The sequence below is a fragment of the Talpa europaea genome, assembly GCF_964194135.1.
Source record: "Talpa europaea genome assembly, chromosome: 1".
NCBI classification, from domain to species: domain Eukaryota; kingdom Metazoa; phylum Chordata; class Mammalia; order Eulipotyphla; family Talpidae; genus Talpa; species Talpa europaea.
The window spans coordinates 79167991-79189806 of NC_140073.1; the positions used below are offsets into that span (position 1 = coordinate 79167991).

Genomic DNA, 21816 nt, shown 5'->3' on the forward strand with positions numbered 1-21816 from the left:
CTGAGCTAATAATCATAAACTCTAATAATCATAAACTAATAATAATAATAAACTCTAGCCTGCAAGTTTAAGTCAGATTGGAAATCCTTTAGACATTTGAGAGAAATAAAAATTCAAAATATTGAGAATAGTCTCAGAAATACAGAGTGAGGGCAATGCTCATTTTTAGTTGAATTTTCTTTTCAGTACCAATGATTTTCTCACTGGACAGTGAAACTCTGGTGGACAAAGGAAAATGGTTGATTGAGACAAGACCTGCACTTTTCATTTGCTTTCGATATAGTTTTATAAAAAGGCAAAGAAAAATCTTGGCTTGGGCCGGAATCGCAGTGCCCCTTCTGCTTCAGTTATTTCCTGGGTTTTGGTTAGTATTTTGCTTGTAATCTTCATGAATCATAGGCCTTTGCATTTCACATTCACTCTCAGTTATGTAGAAATACATTTTCTTCTTGGTTAAAAAGCAGTATAAGTAAACAGACTTTTTTCTTTTTCGTTAAGAGTGTTAGAAAAGAAAAGCAGAGCTGCTGTTTTCTGGCATTTTGAGAATGACAGGCATCTGATAAATGTACAAAAGGAACCAGGCATTACAGAAATCGCCAGACTTACATACCCCCGCCATTCAGAAGGCCTGTCTGGATGGAAAAATAGTCTCAGCGGTAGTGTTTAGGTCAATTAAAAAGGACAATTTCATTATTAAAATGGTCACTGTTGATTGGTATTTGATTCTTGTCGAATAGAAAGGCTCCATCTCAGAGGGGGGTTTGGGACGAGTGTAATGTTTATTGCTTTTCCTTTCTTTGATAGATCATCTATGTTAGTAACATTGGCTAGCAGGAGGTCTGGAGGTACTTTAGCCCTTCAGCCTTTGTGGCATGCTGCTATGATTTCATCAAAGGATCAGGCGGAACTCTACAAAATTTCTTGCCCATTTCTTTCCCTTTCGCAGATTAGAAAATGTCAGGTCTTTCCGTATTCACCTTGGGTAATGTGACTATTGTGAATCCCATTACATGCAAAGTTATCCTATGAATTTTCATTTAAAAGCTAATCCTTAAATACTTTTGATCTTAGAAAAATCTTTGTAATTTCTGTCCAATTTGTGTAGGGACCCCCCTCAAAATGTAAGTAAAGATTAATTAAAAACTATATATGACTTGTACACTATGATGGATTGCAAAGCTTATCTCCGTTCTGCCTGATGGTAGGCATTTGCTGACCATTGAGGACACACAGGAGAGTGAGGTGTAGATAATGGAAGATAGTCCAGGTTTTGCATCATGCTTCAAATGAGAAAGTATGTCCTGACAAGGACTTGGTGAGCATCCATCTCTAATGGTGTGGCTTATAGCAAAGAGGCTTTTTCAGGAGTTATTTGGCACTGCTGCTGCATCCTTCTTAGGGGGAGGCCAGTTGCCTCGGGTAGCAAGGCAAATATCTTTCTAAGTTATCAGTCTGTGGCTGATGCTACAGACACATAAAAGATGTTAGTGGAATGGCATTGATATTAACAACACAGAGTTCCAGGGTACACAAATGTGGAAAGTGATCGAAGAAGGGAAACTAATGTTCAGCCTCCCCAGTGTCCTGCCTCTTTATAAAACAAATCTAGATAAGACTGAAAAAAATTAGGGCCTCCCTGGTGGCACAGGCGGTTGAGCACAGCACTGTGAGGATGTCGGCAGCCTCTGCAGTGCCGGTTCTATCCCCGCCTCCCTGAACAGTGACCTTCCACAGAACTGCCACTGTCATCCTTGCTGCTCTCTGGACATTGCCATCTTTCTCAGAAGAAAATATATTGGATTCAACCAGTTGGTTTTGTGTCTCATTTTAAAAGGAAAAAAAATAAGCTAAGAAATGAGATTATTTTATTAAGAAAAGGAATACTCTGGGCTATGCAAGAGTAGGCAAAGCAAGCTTCAGTCAGTTCCTTTGGTCCCAGCTTTCTTTTTCCTGGACTGTGCGCTGCTTTTTCTGCCTGCCATTGACTGCCAGCTAAAGACACGTTCTGGCTGACACTGTGAAAATCGTCACTGTGATGATGGCGAGTTTCTGGTGGCCCCGCCCTCCTCCTTCCCCTTTGCTTTCTCTCCCCTTCCTTATCTGGATAGATAAGGCGGTGGTCTCTGATGAGAAAAATCATCACACTAAAATGGCGATTGACTATTGCTCTTCCTGGAAAATCCAATTGGGTGTTTGCATTTTTTTTTTTTTTTCTGAATTGCACATTGATGTGAAAGTAAAAAGCTGAAAAAATGACTTCATAGTAATGGGGAAAGGAAGACATAAACTGAATCAGGATACCAAGGTCATTGCTGTCATCTGATTCTAAAATGTGGTCTTTTACCTTTGTTTTTATGCTTATTGGTCCAATAAAGGAACTTAGAAGCATTAATACATAGCAACCGAATGTAGTGTTGTTTCTACCGTGGAGTCATGAGGTAAATGTACATCAGTGTTTGGGGAATTGGTGATGTAATGAATGTAACCAAAATGAGTCGATACTCTCGTTGGTGTGATTCCTTTCTAATTATTAGTCATTCTTTGTGTACACTAAGGCAGTGGTCAGCACGCCTTTTCTTTCAAGGGCCAGATGGTAAATATTTAATGCTTTTCAGGCCATTTGGTGTGTTTTGCAGCTACTGCATTTCATTGTTTCTATGTGAAAGCAGCTATAGCCTATGTGCACACAGCTGGGTGAGCCTGTGTTCAAGTAAGATTGTTATTTTTGAATTCTGATCATTGAATTTCATATAATTTTATGTAAAGACTATTTCACAAAATATTCTCCTTTTTTACCATTTAAAACATAAAGACTTATTCTTAGCTCATAGGCCTGACAAAAATGGAAGTAAACCAGATTTGGGTAGATTAACCCTATTCTAAGGCTTTGGTAGAACAGTCAATGACACACTTTTCATTTCAATTCTTTGGCTCTGGGAGAAGGTAATAATGTTAAGTTACTGTATTACATAGATATAACCACTGCCTATTGAATGAGAGTCTTAAGTCTTATCTGCTCTCACATAATCATTCTAGTTGATAAAAATGTTGCATGGTTGTTGAAAATGACAGGCTTGCCATGTGCTTTAAGTGAGATAAGACCTCCATTTTAGTCCCTTAGGTTGAGGTAACAAGTTACCTTACATCACTCTTCCTTTTTGTACAACGTATGCTTTCTCTTCTCAAGTGTAGTCTGCCTAAAATTCCCACCACCAATTCACCCCTGCACCATCACCATATTCCCTTGTGCTCTTCCTCCCCTGTTTTGATTCCTCTCCCTCCCCATCTCCTGCAGAATGTCTGATTTATAGTTGCCTGTTAATTTTGTTTGTCATAATTATTTTTTCCTGATCCCTTATTTGGTTTCCCTATATTCTTTCTATAAGTTAAACCATCTTATATCTTTCTTTTTCTTTCTGGCTTATTTCACTGATTATAATCCCTTCCAGCTCCATCCATGTTGCTGTGAATGGCATGAGTTTATCTTTTTTGATAGCTGAGTAATATTCCAATGTGTATATATACAACATCTTCTTGATCCAGTCATCTATTTGTGGGCATTTGGGTTATTCCATATCTTACCTATTGTAAATAGTACCGCAATAAGCATAGGGGTGTAGGTATCATTTTGAATTAATGTTTTCATGTTCTTTGGGTAGATCACTATGGAAAGCTGTGGGGAGGTTCCTCAAACTACTAAAAATGGAGCTTCCATATGACCCAGCAATTCCACTCCGAGGAATGTACCCAAAGAATATCATACATTTATTGCTCACAGTTTTGGAATCTGGAAATCCCAGCTCAGGGTTTCAGCCGGTCTGGGTAATGTCTCTCTTCTAGGCCACAGACTTCTAGTTGTAGCCTCATAAACAGAAGGAGCTAGGGAGCTCTGTTGAATCTTTTATATCAGGGCACCAGTCCCATTCTGGGGACTACCCAAATGATCTAATCACCCCCCAAAAGTCCCATCTGTTAATACCATCACCTTTGGAGTTGAGCATTCAGCATATGAATTTCAGGATCATCATCAACAACAAGGTTATAGCAACCTGTAAAAATGGTAGTTCTTTTCCTCCTCAGCAACTGTCTGTTAGGCACCTGGCTAGAGGTGCATCAGTGAGCATGGGAGTCTGCAGTTCCAGCTTATATGGAACTGTGTTTCACTGGTATTTGATTAGTCTTCCTTGATTAGTCAAATTATCTGAAGCAAATTTTGTCTCTTGTGTGATGACTCCAGCTGATAAGCCACATGGGAGCCACATGGGAGATGTTTGTTATACAAGGTATTCTAAAGATCTCGCAATACCACCCATTATTATAGCATTGTTTTATTTTTATTTATATATTTTATTAAGATTTATTTTATTTATACAAGAACTGGGGTACAGGTCAGAGGCATGGGAGGTTGAGAGCATTCACCAGAGACAGAGCAGGGAACAGAACAGGCAGACAGACCAAAGACACTGCTGAGGGGAGCAGTGGGCGAGACAGGAGAGTTCTGCCACGCCATGTTGGTTTTTCCCTGGCTGGCTGGGAATCTAACTCATGCTGGAGAGGCTGTGGACAGCTTCACAGCCTGGCACTCATCCCGTTGTGCCACTGGGGAGGCCCACCCAGTAGCATTATTGAAAAGGATTTGTCCATTTTTGGAAGTCCCTGTGGAGGGGTTAGAGCTTTTACTCTGTGAGCTTTGGGGCCAAAGGTTATAGTTTTACCCACAAAACTTCTCTCTTTCAGGTGTATGCTCCGAGTCCTAGATTCATTTGGCACCGAGCCAGAGTTTAACCACGCTAACTATGCCCAGTCAAAAGGCCACAAGACCCCCTGGGGCAAATGGAATCTGAACCCACAGCAATTCTATACCATGTTCCGTGAGTATATTCATGTTTCTTCTCTACTTTCCAAAAATGCCACCACGGAGAGAGTTAGGAAGGAAAATTAGGTGGGTTGTGAGTCTGTGGGCCCTTAGCTGCAGTGCTATGTGCCATTAAACCTTGCCCTTGCGAGGAACTGAGTTTTTTTTTTTCCCCCAATTGGGATTAAAAGGTCATGTGATCATTTTGTGAAATGCCTTAAAAATGTTCTGGAGGAAAAATGCTCAATATGTAGTATCTCTAGAAGCCTTTTGGGAAAGGAATTTGGGTAGACTTTGGATTGGCTGGCACTAAATACTAAATGTGCTCCTGCCACCCAGATGCTGTTTAGGATCCACTGGATTGTTGATGAGGAATGAGGTCTTGCACATCCATACAGTTTCCAACATTAAGTCTCAATTATCTCAGCATTGAACTTTGTAAAGAAAAAGTTGAACTTTTTTAAATGGAACTATTTAAAATCATACTTTATTGACCATTTATTATGGTCATTAATAATTAAATCTTACCTTGTTGACAGTAGCAGTCATTGTTGACAATAGCAGTGACTATTTTACGACATGACATACAAAGTGATACAGTGGACACACTAAAAGATGTTGTGCTAACTGGCCTCAAGTAGTTTCTTAGCATTTTTCTGTTTCTATATTGTGCTTTCCCCATATCCATCACTTATCACTGTTATCAGTTTACCTGCTGTTAGTGTCATTACACTTATAATTAGCTGAGGACTGTGTCACCATATATCAAATTTTATAACACTTGTGCCAAAAATAAACTTATATTTTAAGTCAATAGACGTTGGTGATGAGGTAAAGTCCTCTTCTGGAAGTGAAAGATCCCATAGGTTATACAGTTCATTTTGATGCTCAAGTGGAGAATTCCCATTTTCCTAAATCATCAGAAATGTAAATCTAGAGGTTTCCATTTAATATCTGATATCTGAGGTATGATTCTCTTTCCTTTACTGAATTAAGACCCACTAGACTCCTGCTGCACCTTAACCTGTATAGCTACCCCTCCCCCTGCATGCAGCCACCAGAAGATGTCCCTTTTGTCAAGTTCACTAAATGTCAGAGCAAGCACATTAGACTAATCCTTGGGTTGTGAAGGGTAGTTCAAAATGGTTACCATAGGTAAGGGACTGATTCTAAAACTCGCTTTGCATTTAAATGTCCATAGTTCAGAGAGATTAATGAGAAGTACTGTATGCATTGTAAACATGATTATTATTTTCCCTCGACTTTTATTGTCCTACTATTGCAGCCAGCCCCTGGGGTACAGTTCAAGGGACAGGCTAATACAGGGCATGTTGGGTGACAGATGCCTGATCACCTTGATGAAGTACATTTAGAGTTGGCTCTTGGTTTGATTTTGCTGTGTAACTTTGAGGGATTGTGATGAATGGTCCAAAATAGGCTCAGAAGTGATCTCTGTGATATGTCAAATGAAGTAAAATGTTAGCTGGGCCCAAAATGGCAACAACTGGCTAAAAGACATGGTGTATGCATGCCTTCCACCAGATGGTATTTGCCTGTTTCAAGGCAGTCAAAACAGGAGGCTTTTCCTGAACATAGAAAGTTCTCTTAGAATGTCAGAATTTAGATTCCTAATAAACATATCTTGTTTCCATGGATGGAAAAATTTAGCAATGTTGATTGAGTGAATTGAAAGAAATTCACTGCCTTAAATGTGCCTAAGGATGAAAGTATGAATTATTGGGTTGTCAGAAAAGTCATGACCTAGTTTTTCTATGTTTATAAGCAAAAATGTGTCATGACTTTTCCAACAACCCAATAATTCCTGCTAACCTGGAAAGGGGATAAACTTCCTGACTTAGAATTCAGCAGGAATTGGGTGGGATCGGGGAGGGGGTGTAAATCGATACATTTGAGTGTCTTAAACAACTTTTATGGCAAAACAACATTAATAAATAACACTATAAGCAAATTCTATCACTGAACATTATTAGCACTAATATGGCATCCTAAGATTAACAAGAAAAATTTGCACTCTCCAGCAATAAAATGGGCAAAAACCATTAGCAATTGCTAAGAAAAAGAAATATATTGCCTGCAACACATAAAAACATGTTAGCCCCACTCAGTAATAGAAATTTATTTTAAAACTGCACCAAGATACATGTCCCAAGTATCAGGTTAGCAAGAACCCAGAAGTTTGCTTGCGGAGGAATATGTGTCTATGTTTGTGATTTTTGCTTGTGAATTCAAAAGAAATAATGTAAGAATAAATAAATGAATAAATATTATTGCCCCTGCACAAGGGATGTGCAGAGTCAGGGATAGATATTAGATGTTAGAAGCCTCTTATTTTGACATTGGAACTGTGTAACACTGTTTCATAACACTTAAATAGAAAAGTGAAAAATAAGAACACATTGACTAAAAATTGAAAACAGGTTGAAAAAAGTGGAACAATTCTAATGATACCAGGTTGGTGTTTATCTCTCACCAATAACTATTTCTGCTAACTTTAAAACAGTCTTCGGACCATACACTCATGATGGGAAATACTCTTATTGAAACCATTACAAGTATACCAATGGAAACAAGATGTCAGTATACAAGGAAGGAGGAACACTTAAAGAATTTAAGTCAAGACTATGTAATCTTCAGCTTGGATAGGAAATATCAACATGAATTTATTTCATTTCTTAAAAAGAAAATGTTTCCTATCTATGCACTTTGAAAAGCATCAAAAGTAAAAACAACACAGTAGCAATGAGTATCCTTAGCACTGGGGTTGAGATTCCCTAAATAGCTTTCCCACAAAAAAGGAACCTCCTGCTAGGTATTAATCTCCAACAAAAGCAATCAGTTATTAAAGGAATAAACAGGGTTTACTGGGAAACAAACCCCCAGAAGAATAGGCAGACGAGTAGGTTTGTAGTGAGATCCATGTGCATGTGCCCTGATTCTCACCCCACACTAACCTGTATAACTTCTGGCAGACCACTTCCTAAGCTCCACTGGAAAAGGAAACTGGCATACACTAGGTATGGTGGGTTCTGCAGTCTGCTGATCATGCATGCATGGGTACTCTCTTGCCTCTCAACCTCATTTAAGTAGCGGTCTGAATCTTAATGTTCACAAAGATTAAATAGCCAATTGCAGGTCCTGGGCAGAAAACATCTTGCCATGCCAGAAAGCAAGGACGTTAAGAAAGATCAATAGAATTAGGTAAAATAAGCAAGATGAATTAAAGGGTTTAGAGCCCAAGTGGGGGTAATTTGAACATCAAAAAATTATGACTTAAGTGGACTAAAACCAAAGGAAAGTAGTCCATGAGTCCAGAATGTTCATCCAAACAAACAACCCCACAAAATCATGTTTCTAAAACATCACTTCATTACTCTGAAAAATAATGAAAAGAATCGAGCTTTGGCCCTGCCTTTCTAGCACACATTGTATTTAAAGATAATCAAGTAGTTGATGAGAGAAAGTTATTAATCATAGAGAAATCATAGCTAATAAATGCAAAAGGGATGAAGAACTCGAAAATCAGCATTTTAAAACTCCTGATGAGATAGTGGAACAAGGCAAGGATCATCAATTGGCGTAAGTCCATCAAGTAACAGGTTGATGGAAACCTTCCTCTTGGATAAGACTGGATGGAAGAAATGTGGAAATGAAGTAGTTTGAGACCTTGATCATGTTGAGGTATGTCAAGGCTAGAGAATGTGCAGCAAAAAATCACACCTATACCTTCTTCCCAGATCCTGTCCACATCTTAAGGGAGGGTCCCTTCCTACCTGACAAGGGGCTGGGGTCCAGTCCAGCCAGGTTTTGCCCAGAGAATCTTCCATCCTTTTACCCTTGGGGTAAATGTGGGCTATTCTAGTGTTCTAAAGGGGATGATCATTCCTTTGGGTATAAAAAGAAAATGTCAGAAGTTATTTTTATTCATTTTTTTAAAAAAAATGAAACAAATCTGTGACTAATATGCAAGCTGATAGTAATCATATAATTGATGCATAAATATGCACATGAATTGAGGGTGTACTTAGACTGCTATTGATGGGATGTACAGTGAATAAGTGTTGTATTTGGGGAATCAAGTCTTCTTCAATAATGAGCTTTAGCAGCATCCTGCATGAGTGGAGAGAGATGAGGAAGGGCATTTAGGGCCAGGTAGAGGAATAAATCAAGAGGAGAACATGCCACTGATGAGGCCTGTGGAGCAGTGAAATGAGATACTGCTAACCAGAGTGTGTTTGCGCTCACATATTCAGCGTCTATTTCTCTTTAAGGTTGATTCTCTTTCTTCTCTAACTCATTTTTCACTAAGTTCGTGGTATTTTCTACCATTTGAAAAGTCTTGATTTATTATTTTTCCCAAATCTCAATAGTTCCCTGGAATTATGCTTTGTGTGGATTCTGTGTATAATAGGGTATTTTCTTATACGTGGGCTATCCAAGCAGCTTCTACAGGGGTCGAGTGATCAGTCAACACCAAGTCCATTTGAGTAGATCTGCTGAGTGATGGTTCTTTCCAGGAAGCTAAGTCTGGTGATTCCTGCCTCCTCCTGCTTTGACTACTTAGCCACTCTAGCACCACCTCTGAGCTGGCACTAGGCCTGGTTCCTGCCACCAGAGCCAGCTCTTTAAAGCTCAGCTTGGCCCAAGCTATTCTTCTTCAAACGTTGTGGTGTCTTACTTTTGCCCATGAAGTCAGATCCAAAGTGCATAGTAGCGCATTCAAGAACCTTGACATTTGGCTCTCAGGCTTTGGGTCCCCTGCACTCCCCCACTGCTCTAAATCTTTTTCCAGGGCCAGATGTTGACCTCAGCCTCACCAGGCAACCTGCTGGTCTCTGAAGGTGCTGCTAGATTTTTCTCCATCCTTGCCTTCACATAACTCTGATAGCAAAATTTTATTTTTTTTCCTTGAAAACTAAATGACTTCCCCCATCTTTCCATTCAAACTTCAGAAGAAATATAACCCAATTACAAAAATAGGGAAAGCCTCTCCTCATAAAGAAAGGCTTTCATGCCCTAATATAAACATTATTTTTTCATGGGTTCATTTTTCTATGGTTGTAACATACATACTAATATGCACAACTTTTTTAGGGTCCTGCTTTTAAAATCATCATGTCCAAGGATATTTTAAAGTCCATCAAGTGGCAAGTCCCTAATTTGTGTTTACTTTGGAATAGTTTTGTTCTTTCATATTAAGAATTACTTGCTGCTTCTCTGCACTAACCAGGGACTTGGTTTGACTCTTTATTTAGGCATTATTTCAGCTTGAGGCCTTTAGTGTGCCCGTTGCTTGTTATAACTCCTAAAGACAATCTCTTTTTTTTTTTTCTTAATAAATGAGTGAAAGAAATTGTGAAGAAAAACAAAATAGAGAAGGCATTTACTTATACCATTTACAAGGGAAAATAAGACGCTGCAGTTGCTCCTTGAGTTACCCTTTATTCAGATTGTTTGGATGACTCCCTGTTTTACAACGTCATCTGGCTTATGTACAAACATCAGCAGTGGTAAAACATCTTTATCTAATTGAGCATTTTCTCTCTCTTTCCCTGGAGACTACAGCTGATCATATGAATAGCAGAGATTATCAGATTTTCCATTCCTAGTTTCAAGCATGTTTCATCTCAGATGTGCATTTATATCTTGTAGTTGAAAAGTTTCAGTTACAACCTCACTATTCATGTCACTATCACAGAATTCTTCCTTATTCTCTAAAGAAAGCCTGTTTGTCTAATTTATTTGCTTTGTTTGTTGAATACCTGCAGTGATTTGATTATTGTTCTTAGTATGAAGGAAACTAAGAATTTACCTTCTGGGTGCCCACATTCTGTCGTTATAGTCCGGGAAATAGTCATTGTTTCTTTTTATATGTGGAAATTTGGGGCAGAAAAGACAGGGCGCTGCAGTGGAGGTGTGTGAAGAACAGATAGAGAATTCTGGAGGCTATTAGTTTAGAACCCTCACATTTTACTTCCAACCCCTTTCCTTCCTTCCAAATCCCCATAAGGTGTTCCTCAGCAAAGGCTGAAGAAGTGACTAAGCCTGAGTTCCTGTGCTGATTCCATGATGCAAGTGAATTCAAGACTTAGATTGGAAAAGTTACTTGGTGGCTGATTTTTATCCCCTTGTTTAGTGCATGTCTCCTACCTGCCTACCAGGTGCCAGATTCTATGGAATACCTGGGTGGCTGCTGTCCAGAAATTTACTTTTTTATGAGTAAAAAAAGCTTATTAGGCATGTTAGCAAAAACAAAGCTCTGTCATGTCTTTACTGACCCCATGAATGGGACAGAGAAAACTTCAACATAGAAGTAAAAGAAGCACATCCTGTTTGTTAAATTACTCATTTCTGGAGGTGTTATTTAAAAGTGTTACTTCACAGTGACCAGTTCTTCTGCAACTTGTCCACTTTCATAAAGAATGAGCTGCATCTTAGAAAGACCCACTATCCCTGGCACACCAGGGATATGGTCACCCTTACTCACAGTGAGGAGCTGATGTGGGCTAGAGTTGAAGTTTATGAAGAAGAGGAAAAAACAGAAAGCTGACAAAACCCATTGCCTGGACAAATTAATGGAAAGGAAAGCAGTGCAGCAGAGTGAACGCCTCACACCATGACCTCCATGTTAATTGTAACATAAAGTTATCTAATTCTCCAAAGTCTTTTTAGTTGATAATGCTTGTTCATTTCTAATGTTCTCTCTCTTTTAAGAATCATGGTACAGTAAGCCTTTACTTAACATCATTGATAGGTTTTTGGAAACCAACTTGAGTGAAATGACACATAACAAAAGCAGGTCCTTGAATAATGTCATTTCCTTTGACATTGACCAGGACTGTTGTTGTTATATGGAAATAGTGTTGAACAAAGCTTTTTTATTTGAGGACCTGCTGTACAAGCATTGGAGAGAATGGTCTTGCCCTGTTGAGTGGCTATAGGTGAAGAGCTAATCAGGACAAGTGGCAGTTCATCAAGCTAGGATTAGCATTGGGTAGGATAGAGGGGCATAGGAAAGCCACATCTTTAATTATGACCACCAGCTTTGTACCTAGCCTTGATATGTATAATGTCCTTTAGTCCCTGTTATTCAAGAAACAGGCTTTAAAATATAAGCATAGTAGTCTCAGAGGTTTAAAATAACCTGTATAATGTCCTTTAGTCCCTGTTATTCAAGAAACAGGCTTTAAAATATAAGCATAGTAGTCTCAGAGGTTTAAAATAACCTGTCCAAGATAGTAACTGGCACGGCTGGGTTTTGAACCCTGCACTGTCACAGTCCTCTAGTTCTTCCTTTCCCGAAGGTGAGTGGCTCTCTAACTTCAGAGAGATGTGCATTAAAAATCCTCTGGAGGGCTTGTTAAAACTGACTGCTCACCCCATCCCTAGAATCTCTGATTCAACAGGTATGGCTGGGCGCAAGCTTTTGCATTTCTCACAAGTCTCAGGTCCAAAGACTGCGCTTAGAGAGCCACTGCCCTGGGCACACTGGGAGGATGACCTTGGCGAGGCATTAAATACAGGATTTATTGAACTGGGGAGTCTGATCTCTTCCACCTGACCTCCAGGCTCAGCCATTCAGAAAGAAACCATATCTTTTTCTCTGGAGCTGTCTATACCATTTTCTTTATCTGCATAAGGAAGAAAATCCTCTTTAGTGCTGGATAGCAGAATTTCTTCTGACTTTCCACCTCATTGCTCAGTAGCCATCCCTCTGACCCCTTGGAAACTTGTAGGTAACCTTAGTTCTCTATTTTAGTTCCCGTAGACCAACAGATCAGAACTTATAATTGCACAGCAGGCAAATTGTTCCTAGTCAGATATTTCCCATCAGTGTGTGGGAATAATAAAATACATTGTAGTGACCAGGGCTTTAGAACACAAAGCTCCCAAACCCCCACTTGCCCTCTCCAGAGGACATGAGAGCAAGGGTAGGCTGACCCATCACTCCTGGTTGACAGTTGGGAGAACTAGAGGCTTACAACTATGGACACATGATCCAAACTAGAATTCATTGGAACTCTGGTAGCAACAAAGCAAGCAGGTTTCTTTCCCTAGGATGTGCTGGTAGGTGCTGAAAGATGCCTGCCTGATCCTGTTCTCTCCTGTCCCAGAAAAATGCCTTCCTGCATCATGGGACACTTTAAGGAAAATCGATTCACTAAGACCCAACATTTCCTAGATCCTTACTCTGATCGTGATTCCTACACTATTTGGCGCCTCTTGGCCTCTCTTAGCTTTTATATGTCATTCAGGGTGCCAAGCTCTTTCTCACATTCAGTCTGTTGCATCTACTATGCCTGTTTCTGAAAGCTCCTTTATTGCCCTCCCTCTCTTGCCCCCATCCTCCTGTTCATCCTTCAGAGAGGTTATCATAACCTCCAGAAAGTTTTCCCTCCCTGTTTCTTGGGAAGACTTTGTATTGATTGTTCCGCCTTCTAGAACATTCTTTCTGAATCTTTCATATTCTCAAAATAAAACTGAGGAGATAACTCAAATGTTTCTTCTTTGAGATACTTAACCTGTCCCACCACCTTTTAAAATGTAGCTCTTTCTCCTCCAACTTTCTGTGCCCCTTCCCTGATTTAGTTCCCTATTACCACCAACATTTATGCTTCACTTACTTTTGCTTATTTTCTTTTTACCTCCCTTGGAATCTGAGATTATATATTAGTAAGAGTTTTGTCTGTTTTATTCATTATAAAAATTCCCAACACCTTGAACAACATAGTAGGCATTCAGAAAACACTGACTGATTAAAATAAATTGAATGATAATGTTCAGGGTTTTTTTGTTTGCTTGCTTGTTTTGTACATACAACAGAGTAGAAAGGTAAAGAAGTGTTGTAGAAATTGAACATTGTAGACTTTTCAGGAGGCCAGTGGCCTCATGCTACTCACCTGTCTTCCCGAGAACGTATTCATGTAATTGGTCTTTCAGAAATTATTCAAACCATACTGGTTGTTGTCAGTGATATTTTGACTCTTTGCATCTCTCCAAGATGCATGGGCTCATGCCCATGTTTATTTGCATGATTAGATTGGAATAGTAGCTTATAAGCCAAAAATTTTGCCTGTCAGAGGAGGAATGTTTGAAATGAGTCAGTTCCCTTTCATGCAAATGACAAACCTCTTGGCTTAGCTAAGGATCATTTGCTTCCATGTACAAGTTTATTTTTAGGGCTTGACAAGCAAAGGAGTTACTTGTGATTCAGACTGCCTTTTATGGCCCTTAACTTGGACCAGGAGGACTCTTGCCTTTTACTTCTGTGCAGATCAGTGAGTAATAGGATCAGCCTTGCAGTTCCTTCAGTCTGAGTCTTGGCCTTCAGGGGTGATGTTCTCCTGAGGAGTCCATTCCCTCCTAAATTGCTTTTTGACACTTGAAAAATGTACTCTGGTGTACCTTCTGTCAACAATTCAGGCATTCATCTTCTCAACTCAACTGTATGTAATAGTTTCCCTAGCCTGTATCTCAACATTCCTCTTCAAAAAGCCTAACCTCGGGCCTTCCCTGGTGGTACAGCAGTTGAGCGCTCGGCTGCGAAGCTGCCCGCAGACTCGCCAGTGCAGGTTCGATCCCCGGCCACCAGTGAGGGTCCCACATGGCGCGCAGACCTCTCCTGCCGCCTGCTGCTCCCCTCAGCAGTGTACTTAGTCAATCTGTCGGCTCTGTTTCCCGCTCTGGCTCTGGTGAATTTTCTCACCCTCCCGCGCTTCTGACTGTACCCAGTGCTTGTATAAGTAAATAAATCTTTAAAAAAAAAAAAAAAAAAAAAAAGCCTAACCTTACAACCATTTGAAAAAAATCACGTTAGGTAAAATTCAAAATATGACATCACTATGTACAGTTTTAAAAAGAGATTATTTATTGTGTGACTTCATTTTTTCAATAAAGGTTTTTCAGTTTGGTTGTCATCAGAATCAGCATCAACAGCACAAATATGATAGTGGCCCAAATTCTTCCTTGATTTGCTAAAATATTTTTCAAATACATGAAAAGGGTGAAAGAAATGTGCATATAAACATGCAACCTAGGCTGTACAATTAACGGTTTGCTCCTAGATCTCGATCAATCTGTTTTCTCTCCTTCAGTCTATCTTTTCAAAAAGTGCATTAAAGAATATTTAAACGTAGTTGTTCTGAGATTAACTAGAGTTCAATATTGGGCACCAAACCAATCGTGTTTCTTTTTATTATAATACTGAATTTTTTGTTCATTTACATTGCTGCCTGTCTTCCCATTGAATGAATATAAGCTCAGTGAAGGGAGTTTGCTTCATTTTTGTCTTGTTCACCTGGTATGTCCTTAACACCTAAGTTATTGCTTGGCTCATACTAAGTGCTCAGTGCATGTCCAGATGTTGAATAAGAGTGAGTTTTTAGAAACCGGTGATAATATTGTTTTAAAAGTCTGCGTCACTGATTTGTTTCCATTCTTTCCAATTTTGCAACCTAGGTAAAAAGTTATGTTAATTTGTCGGTTCAGTATATCACTTACTGAATGCCAGGCCTGAGGTAGGTTCTGGGGATAGAACCTAGGTGAGGTGTTTGCCTGGTAATTAGTTGTAAGAAGAGTGAGCTTTGTTCTTTATTTTGGAACTTTGTGTAAAGAGTATGATGTTGGCAGTAGTTCAGGCATGGTCTCTGCTATGTGGTACATCTACCTACAAAGTTAGTTACACCAGTTAATTAAGCATTTATCCTTGATCTAAACAATGATACATTCAAAAAATATTTGCCCAATTCCTACTGTGCTCTGGGTTCTAGGAAATACATAAAACATGGTTCAGGCCTCAAGGTGCTAGCATATTGGTTTTAGAGGAGATAGCACTGTGAGATAAGGGCTCCTCATAGTCTAAGAGCAGAGGTGGGGTACTTTCTCAAATTTAAGCAATAAGGGAACCCACAACTGGGAGGTTAGGGGAGCTGAGACTTAAAAGGAGGAGGAAGTAGTGGTCAGAATTAAGCCAGCATGAGATAAGATGGAAAAAATTATATCTAAAATCTCTGGGTAGGTCAGTCTAAAGCAGAGGTATTGAAGGAACAGTGACCTGCCTCATCCTGAAGGTGAGGATTTTCAGCGGGCAGCTGTCATAATCACGTGTTTGTTTCAATAAGACTTTGTCAAGTGACCCATAGTAAACAGAGAGATCAGATAGGGCAGGGTGGTAGGTAGAGAGATACTTAAAATTCCAGTGCAGAGTTGATGAGATATAATAATGTATGCTGTTGATTTAAATAGTCAAGAATTGGAAACATCCTAAATGTCTTACGGTAGGGTGTATTAGAATTTCTGTGAAATTGGCTTGATCTCAGTAGTTTGTTGGCTCTTGTCACAGAAACTGTTGAAACCAGCTTTCAGCAGAGCAGGGGATATCTTCATTCTCCTATCTCAGTTTTGGGTGTTTCTGGTTTGGCAGTTCTCAGAAGGCTGTTCTCAAATGAGCACACAGATGACATCTGTAGCTCCTTACTTCCACCCTGCCAAGGTAGTGAAAGTCATGGAGCAGAAAGTCATGGAGCAACTGTGACTTTGGGGTATTAGGTATTAAACCTGTTGCTGAGCCTGAGTCAGGTGGAGTCCTGTTGAGGCAGGGGGAGTGGAGTGAGACAAGAGGACAGCATGGACACCAGTCCAACCTCCTGCATGGAACAGGATGGGTAGTTAGTTCCACAAAGCAATGCTGGCAGACCAGAACCACAGGGCATCCCATATAATGGAAGGAGCTCCAGCACTGAGGTATTGTGCTGCTTTAACAAGCAGTGATGAGCTGTGGTTATTAACTCAGAGAGGTCCCAGTGGCACATTGTATAACTGAAAAAGAGAGTCCACAAAAGAGTAGGTAAGTAGGATCCAATTTTGATTTGAGATGAAAACAGATCTAGAAACCTAGAAGAAAAGTCCACTAGTATTGCTAGGTGGGAAGATGATAGGTGACATTTTTCTTTGCTATGTCTTGTTCTATTATCTAAAAGGTCTTACACTGAGAATATAGTTCTACTATAACCAGGAAAACCAATAAAACCATTTCTGTTTAGGGAAAAATAAAACTTACTTATTGCAGAAATCTCAATAAGAATTGATGAGGCCAGAACAAAGAGCAGTGAAGAGGAGGGAAGGTGAATGTATTGTGATGGATTTTTGAGAAATTGACATTTTAGGACTTGGTGCTAGAGGGCAGCCCAGACCTGTTCTGGGGATTCTGCTCCTGGTAACAGGGTGGCCTGAGAGTCCCCAGCTCTGTAGGGCCTGCTGTGGTTAAAGGCCGACAGACAACCTGTTAAAAATGAATATTTGCACTTAGAGATGTTTAGGACTTAAAGGTAGGAAAAACAGGCCTTGGAGATTTTGCAATTAAAAGAGAAGGGTTGATTTGACGTAACATTTTTTTAAAATTACGTTTTAAAAGGGGGCATTATACTGCTTGATAGTTATAATGTACACCTCATATATTCAGTAGTTAGTAAGATCCATGAGGACAGAAACTCATCTTTACGTTGTAATCCATGAACCCCTAGCTTATCACCTGGCTTATAGAAAGAGTTCTCTAAAACATTTGTCATTGAGTGAATTATTCAAGCTAAACTAATAGTAGTTCTTAAAAGAAGTCATCCTGTGATCTCAGGAAACTGATTTCATCAAGCTGATTTGTAATCATTTTTAAATAGATGTTTCCAAAGTGCTTAAAATAATACTTTATTAATAAGAAAAAAATCCTGTTATTTTAAGATCAGTATTCTAGGAAATCCCCTTCAGTTTATAGCATGTTTTTAAAAAAAATAATCTTGGCCCATAAACACATTGCTTGAATTGTTCAAGAAACTAAAATAATGTGTAATTTCTGTTTTGGCTCTTCCGTGTGTATTTTGGTCTACCGTATAAGCATTATTTTCCTTTGATGCATGTTTACCACTTTAGTTTACAGAGCCCAGACACTGAATTACTTGGGCTACAAGATGGTATGTTAGAATGCTTTAAGGAGCTTGGCTCTACCACCACCTGGTCTGATTCTGAATCCCAAAGTTGCCATTTCCTAGCAAGTAGACTTGAGTAATTAAAGTAACTGCTTTTTCTCCTCTACAAGCATGTTAAAATATTGTTGTGAAGATAAAATGCAATAGTCACTATGAGGCACTTAGTATAGAATTCAGTACACAGTCAGGACTCAAATATCAGCCATTTTTTTAAGTCACATTTGTTTATCCTGGGACAGCTTTTCAAAAATACAGGATTTCCTGTGTATCATTTATAAGATTTTTTTGGATTTACCTTGAGGTATGAATACCTCTTCTCTGAAAACTTTACAACACAGCTCAAGTCTGCACTCCCATCTTAAGGAAGAGCAAAAGCTAAAGCTTGGTCTAAGGTTTGATCTCCACCCAAATGAATTTCAGAGAGCACCAGCTTGTTCTTGTGGCTTTTGATTTATTATAAAAAACTTTCGGAATGCTTGTGTACAGACCCAGGCTGATGAGGATCTCACTGGACAGGTGACACCCAGCTGCTGGTCAGCTCCTTGGAGGCAGTCCACACTATGCTGTGGTTACCTGGGATCATGAATCCCCTGCAAGGTGTTTGGAAACTGAGAAGCTGAGCAACCCCTAGTTTTCCAATCCTGAGTCTGGAGCCAGGTTCAGCGTCACCTGTTGGAGTCTGAGTAGTGTTCCTGCCATGTGGCCTTCTCAGTTCCATTTGGAAGCATGGCCTCTGTCACTTCTAAAATCCCACCTGTGGTCCTTTAAATGCATTTGTAGGTTGTCAGTCCCCATGTGAATGTCTCCAGAAGAGAGAGCAAAGTTGTAATCGTGTTTAGGTGAAAACTTAGAGGAGAGCTTGAGTGCATAACTTATTCCTCACACAGTGTCAGCATTGATTTAGTACCAAATTATAGGCATAATGCAGCACAAGTCCACCAGTCTTCCCAAGCTTTTTGAATACGTCATTTAATTCCCCACCCTCTCCCTGTTTAAGCTAAAGCAAGAGAAAGCTTTGACACAAAAAGAGATGGGTACATTTTTTCTTTTGAGAGGTTCACGATCATTTTATTTTTGAGTATATCTTAGTATATTACAAAACGAAATAAAACCTAGTAGGTGTTTTAGATGCTCTAAGTTACTTCATTTTTTATAAGAAATGCCCACATAAGGAAAAGATAACTGATTTGCAGGAACAAATACCTAAAGCATAGTTTTCTGAAGACAACAAACATGATCTCAAGGTTTAAAGTGTGAGTTTCCCTTTCAGAATTTTTACAGTTAAGCAAGTTTTACAAAGAGGTATTTTAAGTTGCCTTATTGACATTATAATGCATACAGTCTCTCTCTCCCTCTCCCATATTCCTTCAGATCCCTTCCTAATCACCCCCCCCCCTTAAAAAGGAAAAAAAAAAAAAGCTATTGCCTCTTGTTGGCAGTAGAATTTATTCAGTAATTTACTTTCCAGCCAACTGCAGCATTGCCATTGCCTCTGGGCACTTGTTCAAAAATCACAGAAATGAAATAACAGATTGGCCAGACCTAACACAACTCCCCAGTCACAACCCTATTATCTCCTCGTTCTGTCACCCCCATTAGGCAAAAGCCTGGGGGACTAGATGGTGATAACACAGTATTTATACAGCTCATTCATCTCCACAGTTCCCTTCTTCCTCTTCGGAGCAGGTCAGAGGGAGGAGAGTGGGGACCCTGAGCTGGGGATTCCTAGGCCCTGCTGCAGACCCACCCCTTCCCATTTTAAAGGGCTTCTGTGCTGGCTGCCTGCCTGGGAAGGGCTCCTGAGTCCCAAGAAAATCAGAAGACAAAGGAACTAACTTTCTGCATTTCTTAGCCACCCACCTGGTGAATGAATATGGTTGCAGCCACAGTGTGTGCTGCTTACTGAATGCCTAGTGTCTTTGCATTGAAGTTTTTTCTAACTGTTCTGTTCAGGTCAGAGTCAAGCAGAGTAGTTGCTTCACTTAACAGTGGGGCTAATCTCCTGAAAAAGCTGAAAAATCTCTTGATTTCATCAAGAGAGATTGGTTTTCTGATTGTTAGCTTTTGGTGAAATCCCTTTTAAAACTACAGGCACCAGAGACAACTGTTTGAAGAAGGTGTGGGGTTTATTTCCCCCTTGGTCAGAGTTAAAGTAGAGGTTATAGAACCCGAGTAATGAGAGACATTCTGAGTAAAATGTCTCTTCGCTTCCAGAACAGTCTATCCCATAGACTGGACACTGTTCTTTGTAGTGGTTGGCATCCCAGTGACCTTCTTATTATTTTTATTCTTGTCATTTTTGTCTTCATTCTGTCCTCCTCTTCAGTATAGTCCCATAGCATGCAAATCTTTATTCTGTAATTGTGTAATTACAGTGTGTGATTCTTAGAGGAGGGATAGGTTGGGGTGATATTGCTTGACTGCCCCCAATTCCCCTTTCACCCAATTGGATACTGAGTGGGTTACATTGTGCGTGACCCATCAACAGCACCCCCAGCCCCTCCTGAGAACCATCCATTCAGCCTGGATGCCTACACATTTCTAGCCATTAATTGGTAAAACCCTAGCATTTCTGCCAGAAGTCAGTGGCCTTGTGCTGAGGAAACAGGAGGAAGCGTACATAGCTTAATTCTTTTAGACAAAGGTATTTTCTGCTAAAAAGGGCAGAATCTGGATCAGATGAATCCATCCTGGAGAGATTTATTCTCCTGAAGATTTTGCTGGGGTTTTGTGGGAGCACACAGTCCCTCACCCCTCCCAAGTAAGAAAGCACAGGGTAAAAAGAAAACATTTAATTGTGTCTGAGACAGCCTGTGTTAAATGTGTATTTGTTGCTCTTTTTTGCTGATTTCAACCCTAACTACGCTGTTCTTTCCTTTCCACATCAGCTCATACTCCAGACAACAGCTTTCTGGGGTTTGTGGTTGAGCAGCACCTGAACTCCAGTGACATCCACCACATTAATGAAATCAAAAGGCAGAACCAGTCCCTAGTGTATGGCAAAGTGGATAGCTTCTGGAAGGTGAGTCAGTCTGTGTGTGTCTCTCTCTCTGAAAAGGAGCTTGTTGGGTAATTTAATTTAACTTTGATCCAGGGAGTAATCAAGCCAAGTGCCCAGGGCTTAATGGGATCTGCTTAGAAGTAAACAAGAATATGCAAGGATTTGTTCGCTCAGCAGTTGGGTATCTCATAAAAGCTGTACCTGCTCATCCATACAGTGGCTGCACTGCAAAGCCCTTCAAGCTGCACATTGGTAGTGACATGTTAGCAGCTTTTTTTCTCTTCCTGTGCTTGTCTTCCAAAAGCCACAGGGACCCATTGCTAAGTGACTTTTTTCCTCTGCTTTTTGGGAAACAGTGTGTCGGCCTCTCCCATTGCCTAGGTAGTGTGGTGACCTTCACCTCCCCTTGGAGGCTGCCTGCGGACAGTTTGCTCAGGGATATCTTGGACAGAATAACATCTTGGCCATAGTTTGAGCCGTGTTTTCCAGAAGCATTGGATTGTTAGGCCCCATAGGGTCCTTTGGCCCTTCTGAGATGAATTCCAGAGTGTATCTGGGAAGTTAGAACAGTGGAGGAACCAGACTGGGGTGTGAGCTGTTGGTACAACATGCAGATCTTTTACATGAAGAGCCCTTCATAGGCAAATGTTAGCTTTTTATTTTTTTAAGACATGTTTGTTTCAGAACAGTCTCCAGGATTTCACAACATGCTTCTTCCTACACGTAAGTTGATTAATTTCCAAAGTGATCAGAAATTATGGACTCATGGTATTGTGTTTCCCATACTAAGGAAGTTTAGAAACCCTGAAATTGAAGGAGCATGAGGGACCAAAAGTGTAAGAATTCCCAGTGGTGATTTTCTGACCATATTCAAGAGGGGGGCCGTGCCTCTTCAATTCTATAATGTTAACTATGCCAAAGAGGCAATTAAGTCAGCCTATATCCAGGAAGCTGATTTAATTCCA

The 21816-nt window shown here is 40.0% G+C and overlaps 1 protein-coding gene across 1 annotated transcript in view; it reads left to right on the plus strand.

The window, feature by feature from the left end:
- MGAT5 (alpha-1,6-mannosylglycoprotein 6-beta-N-acetylglucosaminyltransferase) overlaps window positions 1–21816 on the plus strand; it is a 196558-nt gene that overhangs the window by 94335 nt on the left and 80407 nt on the right. The window contains exons 9-10 of the mRNA XM_084255260.1: window positions 4738–4871; window positions 20739–20872. Coding sequence (XP_084111386.1) covers window positions 4738–4871; window positions 20739–20872 — 268 coding nt within the window. The remainder of the gene's footprint in view (window positions 1–4737; window positions 4872–20738; window positions 20873–21816) is intronic.